The sequence below is a fragment of the Larimichthys crocea genome, chromosome XXIII, assembly GCF_000972845.2.
Source record: "Larimichthys crocea isolate SSNF chromosome XXIII, L_crocea_2.0, whole genome shotgun sequence".
In the NCBI taxonomy this organism is placed as follows: domain Eukaryota; kingdom Metazoa; phylum Chordata; class Actinopteri; family Sciaenidae; genus Larimichthys; species Larimichthys crocea.
Window position 1 is genome coordinate 18515544 of NC_040033.1, and position 6700 is coordinate 18522243.

At 44.4% G+C, this 6700-nt stretch overlaps 1 protein-coding gene across 1 annotated transcript in view; it reads right to left on the reverse strand.

The window, feature by feature from the left end:
• The window catches only part of LOC104939595 (ribonuclease inhibitor), a 22786-nt gene extending 18961 nt beyond the window's left edge, over positions 1-3825 (reverse strand). Inside the window, exons 1-2 of the mRNA XM_027274164.1 lie at positions 3660-3825; positions 1896-2069 (exon numbers count right to left, since the gene is read on the reverse strand). Coding sequence (XP_027129965.1) covers positions 1896-2069; positions 3660-3772 — 287 coding nt within the window. The 5' untranslated portion in view covers positions 3773-3825. The remainder of the gene's footprint in view (positions 1-1895; positions 2070-3659) is intronic.
• Positions 3826-6700: the final 2875 nt, after the last annotated feature.

The following is a 6700-nucleotide window of genomic DNA, read 5'->3' on the forward strand; positions in this document are numbered from 1 at the left end:
CAATTGCAGAGAGAGATGAGTTGGGGCCGGAGGTACCAAAATCGACTGATCCTGCCTCGCTCGTTTGTGAAAACCATCTCTCACCATCCCAGAGAGCAGACATTGCCAGGTTGCAGCAGCGTTACGCTGATGTGTTCTCCGCTGATGTGGGGAGCCTCTTCTCCACACACCTAACTTCTCTCTCCCTTTTGTCCTGCAGACTGATGCGTCGGGCAGAGGGCTGGGGGCCGTTCTGTCCCAGCAGGTGCAGGGCATCGACCGCCCAGTGCTGTACATCAGCCGCAAGCTGTCCCAGAGAGAGGCCAGGTACAGCACGGTGGAGAGGGAGTGCCTGGCCATCCGGTGGGCGGTCGGTGCTCTGCTGTACTACCTGCTGGGGTGCCCATTCACCCTCTGCTCGGACCACAGTCCCCTCCAGTGGCTCCACCGCATGAAGGATGCCAACGCCCGGATCACATGGTGGTATCTGGCGTTACAGCCGTTTAAGTTCACTGTGATCCATAGGCCGGGGGCACAGATGGCTGTGGCCGACTTCCTTTCCCGCTCCCATGGGGAGGTGGGGGGGGGGGTTAGGCCAGACGGCTCCCCGGCCTAAGTCGGGTGGTGGAGGCATGTGGAGAGGGGCGTGGTGCATCAGCTGCAGGAGAGAGGTGTGGGGAGGGCTTAGGAGAGCAGCGCCAGGTGAGAGTGATTGGCACACCGGTACCCAACTGTCTAATCACTCTCGCCCTCGATCCCAACACAGTAGCGTGCTGGACCAGATGAGGAAGCGGGACGGACCAAGACACGGCAGACGGCAGCAAGACGCCTGCGAACGGCTGCAGTGTGAGACTGATTTGTGTCTAAATAAAAGAATCCCTTACAAACGGGCTTTGGTCTCTGACTGTCTGTGCTAAGAACCCACAGCGGCAGCAAGCCTGTCACATCAGCCTTCTACAGACATCATCCAAATGTCAGCACAACATTCAGACAACCATTCATGTCGACACAGATTAATAACATGCTTCTGATCTCAGTCAAGTCTGGAATTAGAGGATCAAATCAAATCAGACATGTTGGACTAAAAACTGTTTATTATTTATTCCATGACCTTCTGACTGTGTTTGGTGTCTTAGTGGGTAAATGTCATTCAAAGGAGAGGTCTACATTTGTTCAAGTGTGTCTTCAAACAGCAGCCACATGTACATTCAAAGAGTTATTGGTGGCAGTCATCATTCCACCTCTTGAGGACCAAATTCACTCTTTGAGTTACTATTCCTCCACTGCAGCTCAACAAGGACAAACTGTCAAATTCACAAACTTTCAAGGATCTCAAGGACTCATGGGAACCATGTTACCACAGCTTCTTTTTGACTCCTTGGATCCTTGAATCCTGTTGTGTTGTGACGTTTTGGCCTGTGTTAGGCTGCTGTTTATTACTCTGAGCTCTGGTTTAATGCACACCACACCACAGCAGCTGTGAGGGTTGTCTGTAGCAGCCATATCAGCTTCTGATATCATGAAGATCATCACAGTTCTTCACTTCATCTTTATTGAACTTTGCGTTCACGTCTTTCTTGACTTTCTCTAACCTGTCTCTTTCTCTGTTTCCACAGAAGCTCAAACTCTCTGCAGCCTGTTTTTATCTGCTATCATCAGATCTTCAACAACCTCATTCTTATCCGTCACACACTCTACAGCCTCATCAGCACTGACGTCATCTTCACTGACTGATGGACCACAATGTGAGTCTGTGGAAGCTCACAAACTGTCAAACATTTGATTTCTGCACTTTCTGTGACTCCAACAATTATTCAACCATTTGGAAATTCATTCAGCCAAAAAATATAAAACATCAGTCAAAGATTTAAATTGAATATTTACAAAAAAACAGCATGAACAGTCAGTGAACTGACCTCAGAGTCTCCAGTTTACAGTTTGGACTCTCCAGTCCAGCACACAGCTTCTTCACTCCTGAATCCTTCAGGTCGTTGTAGCTCAGGTCCAGCTCTGTCAGATGGGAGGGGTTGGACTTCAGAGCTGAGGCCACAACTTCACAGTGACTCTCTGAGAGTTTACAGCCTGTAAGTCTGTGATGACACATAGATTACAAAATGTGTTATTATAGAAGAGGACACTTTATATTTACTTCATGCATTTGATGTCAGAACAGTTTGACATATTGTGCTTTGATGAACATTTGCTCTTCACATCAGTGGTTCAGCTCATCTTATCTCACTGTGTTTGACATGAAACAATCATTCTCATCACTCTCTCTCATACCTGCAGACTTTTAATCTGTTTAGTTTGAGTCTTGCAGATGAACGGAGAGAAAATGGAGTTAGACTGAGACTTCCAAAATGACTTCAAGACAAGACGATGAAACACAATTTGAATTCATGAACAATAAAATGCACCATAGCTCAGTTCAACACACTCAGAGGTTTAGAAGCAACAAAAAGCGTCAGTTTACGGTGACTAATGTTAGTTAATGTTAGCAAACTGTACACAGATATTGTAAAGTACAGCATTAAACAGTATCATCATTGTTACTTGTGGCCACAATGGCTGCCTCAGCAAAAGTTACATAACCTGCTCAATTTAAAAAAATCATCTATGTATTCAACATTTTTCAAAAACAAGTTTACTAAGTGTACGTCAAATATCACTGGCTGGATCTGGATCAGACTTTTGGGGACACAGTTGCTGATAAATTCCAGGTACAAGGTGGTAAATTTAAAGTGTTCAGATACTGGACAAACCAGATCTTCAAATGGACACTCAAACACAGTGAACACCACCACTGCTGCTCTCACTGCCTCACTAAATCTCTGTGTTGGAGTTTAAAATAGCGACAGTTTATCAAAATCACTTTATTCTACGTGTCTCATGTAAAATGTGACCAAAAATAAACGTTTACACCAAGCAGATCCTGTAAAAAGTTTTGATTTCTACGCTCCTTCCAACAGTCACTGGACAAAAACTCAGAGACAAGATGAGAGAGAAGATTTAGAGAGAGTAGAAGATGAAAACAAAACATACTGCAGCAATAAAATCAATGCAGCGTGGCTCAAAAACGATATACAAGTCTGAGCCATGTTTGCTGAGGATACATTCAGCAGTGACGATGACAGAGACTCAGCTCTCAACAGTTTGTCAAGTGGTAAAATATGTAAACATATAAATAGTATCAGGAACACTTTAGGGCACGTGTTAAATAAAAGATCAAAGACATTGAAATTTTTCTTTTTTATGATTTATGACTTTCTAACTATTAAACTGCACAAAAGAGCTATTGTTACGCAGCACTGGAACAGGACTCAAATGCAGCACTGGGCACGCAGGTAAAAGGCGTAAACAGTCTGTAATGACAGGCAGAGGTTCGGTACACAAAAATCCAATCAGGTAATCAGGCAAACAATCCAAAAGGGCTGAGACAAAGGCAGGATCAAGAGCAGGAGAGATACAAAAACTGGTAACCATGAACTCAGTAGGAAAAAACACTGTCAAAAAACTGTCAGGAGTCAAAAGACTCATTTAAAAAATGTAAAGCAGAACCTTAAATTCAAGTTGTTCAAGTGGAAAACTATTTTAAGAAGAAGAATTTTATAGAGTGAACATCTGAAGAACTAAACTACTAATCTACACTGATTCATAATGTTTATCACATCTGGACTTACACAGCCTTTCTGCAGTTCCTCACAGCTGGAATCAGTCTCAGTCGTCCCAGGTCTGATGTGTTGTACTTCTTCAGGTCCAACTCATCCAGAACCTCCTCTGACATCTGCAGCATGTTGGCCAGAACTGAGCAGTGGATCTCAGAGAGTTCCTTCTCTGATCTGTTCGCTGACTTCAGGAACTCTTGGATCTCCTGATGGACTGAGTCATCGTTCATCTCCATCAGACAGTGGAAGATGTTGATGCTTCTGTCAGGAGAGATACCATCACTGTTCATCTCCTTCAGGTTGTTGATGGCTCTCTGGGTGATTTCTGGACTGTTGTCTGTCTGACCCAGCAGGCCTCCTAAGAGTCTCTGGTTGGACTCCAGAGAGAGGCCATGAAGGAAGCGAACAAACAGGTCCAGGTGACCATTTTTACTTTTAAGGGATTTCTGCATGGCTTTCCTCAGGAACACATCCAGGGATGAGTGACTGTAGTCTTTCCCCAAGAAGCCCTTCAGTACCTCTGTCTTCTTGTTGGTGTAACAGTGGAACAGGTAGACTGCAGCCAGAAACTCCTGAACGCTCAGATGAACAAAGCAGTAGACTGTTTTCTGGAAGATCACACTCTCTCTTTTGAAGATCTCACCACCTCTCCAGGCTTGCCTTGGTGCCTTCATGGTTTTTTGTTTCTTTGTTCTTCTGGCACCCAACATCTCACATTAACATTTTCATTCATGCCATCATTACATGCACCTTCACCACTGATTGACTGATTGACACACCCCATCGTTTCCTTGGTTTGTTTTTGGTAAAAAAATGTTTGTTGTTTTAGTTTTTTACAATAAATAATTTCCATTTGGCCTTCAATCCGTTTCCCCTTGTGTGTTTGTCATGGCTCTAGAGCCGGGTGTCGTGACAACATTGGGGGCTCGTCCTCCATTGGTGATGATTCTTTTGGTTATGGCGTTTGTTAGTATTTGGTGCTACTTTGGTTTTGCTACAGGGGTAGGCCTGTTAGCTTGATGGCACATTTTTTGTACAGGACCAATTGTTGTAGAAGTTGTGTCCTACGACGTCATTTGTTTTCGTGGGGGTTCCCTGGGGATTCCCTATGGTGTTGCATGTGTAGAGTTTCTCTTGTATTTGATATGGGGAAATATGCATGTTTGTTCGGGAGTTGCGGGTAATGGTTGTTTGTGGCTAAAATTAGTTTTGTAGGCAGTGAGAGAGAGGTTTGGTTTTTCCTTGTGTGTTTGACTGGAATCAACGTAAGGTATGTGTGGTTACTGGGATATTTAACTGATGTGATCGGGTGTTCCCCTGTCAGGCTCCGCGGCGTTACCTCTTTAGGTTTCGTCTTATTTGTTTTGTTAGTGTTGCGGTGACCGGTGGTTAGAGCATTTTGTCTCGGGAGCACATCCATGGTTTAGGGTGGGTCGCCAGGTTCTGGTTGCCTTCCCTGGCCTTGGGCGCCAGTGCATAACTACCCACCACCATAACTGCATGACGATAGGGTTGAGCTAGCTTGTTTGTGGTTGAGGCAGTTAGTGGGGCCACTCGCTCCTGTCAGTCCAAATGTATATAAAAATAGACTACACTTACAGTTTGCATTGATTTTCCACACACAAGTTGACATGGATATTGAGGAGTTTTTTGATTCTCCTTCAGAGGAGCTTTTGATTTGTGCACTAAAGAGCAACTGCTGAAAATAGCAGAGCACTATGTATTGTGTTGGAGACAAACGTCTTAAGAAAGAGTGAAGGCTATTTGAAGTCAAATTTATTTGAAAACAAGGTTTTACCTCCACCAGCTCCACCTGTTACCACGTTGTCTCCGACGTTGACATCGGTTTAACGTTGAGCAACAAAAAGAATTGTTAATGCTTCAATTAGATCATGATAAGTTTAAGTTGAACGCAGAACTGGAAAAGAGAAGATGCGGCAGCAGACAGAGCAGGCCATAGTTATAGAAGCACGCTCGGTTGACGTTGGTTAGGAGAGAAAACTGTCAGACTGGTGATGCCAATAGGAATTCTTCTGATGACTTTGACGTTTGGGAAACTTGCGGCTTTTGCCGAAGTTTTCAGAGAAGGATCCCGAGTCGTTTTCTCACTGTTTGAACGAGTGGCTGAAGTGCGCAATTGGCCGGAGTCGGCGCGACACTTATGCTCCAGTGTGTGCTGACTGGCAGGGCGCAGGAAGCTTACGCTGCATTGAATGATTGTGAAAGTAAAAGTTACTCTGCTGTGAAGTCAGCGGTGTTAAGAGCTTATGAGCTGGTTCCGGAAGCATATAGGCAACGGTTTCGGACATGGAAGAAAGGAGAAAATCAGAGTCATCTTGAATTTGCACGAGACCTGAATTTACATTTCACTCGCTGGTATTCTGCATCGGACGTGAACAACTTTGAGGGTTATGTGAACTTATGGTCTTGAACAGTTCAAGAGCTCTATTCCTGTGCCAGTTTGCAACATATATCAGTGAACAGAAGCAAAAAATGCTGGTGAAGCAGCTGCCTTGGCTGACGAATATGTGTTGACACATAGACTAGAGTGTACATCTGCATATGAATTGGTAAGGTTGTGCCGTCGGTGGTGTTGGATCTTTTACCGGCAGGTTTAAAACTTTTACAATGGAGGTAGACGTAATAGTGATTGCGTGAACAGGTAAGAGTTTGCAACTACTGTCATAAACAAGGACATTGGAAGGCAGATTGCCATTATTAAAACAGGCCTACAAATTCAACTGTTGAAGCCCAAGTAAAAGGGGTAGGTTTGGCTGCACCTGTTTCCTTTGTCACCACTCCAGTTAAAGATCCTGTGTTACAGACCAAAGAATCTGGGACGGCAGATTTGGATCGGTACCGGCCCTTTATTTCGAAAGGTTCTGTGATGTGATGATAGGAAGTGCAGAAAAGGTGCCTTGTGATGATTTTAAGAGACACAGGTGCTCTTGACACTTTCATTCAGGCTGGAGTTCTGCCGTTGTCTAAGAGTCGGAAGCTGGCAGTTTCGTTCCTGTCGTGGGATGGATTTAAATGTATTGTTTGTTCCATTGCAC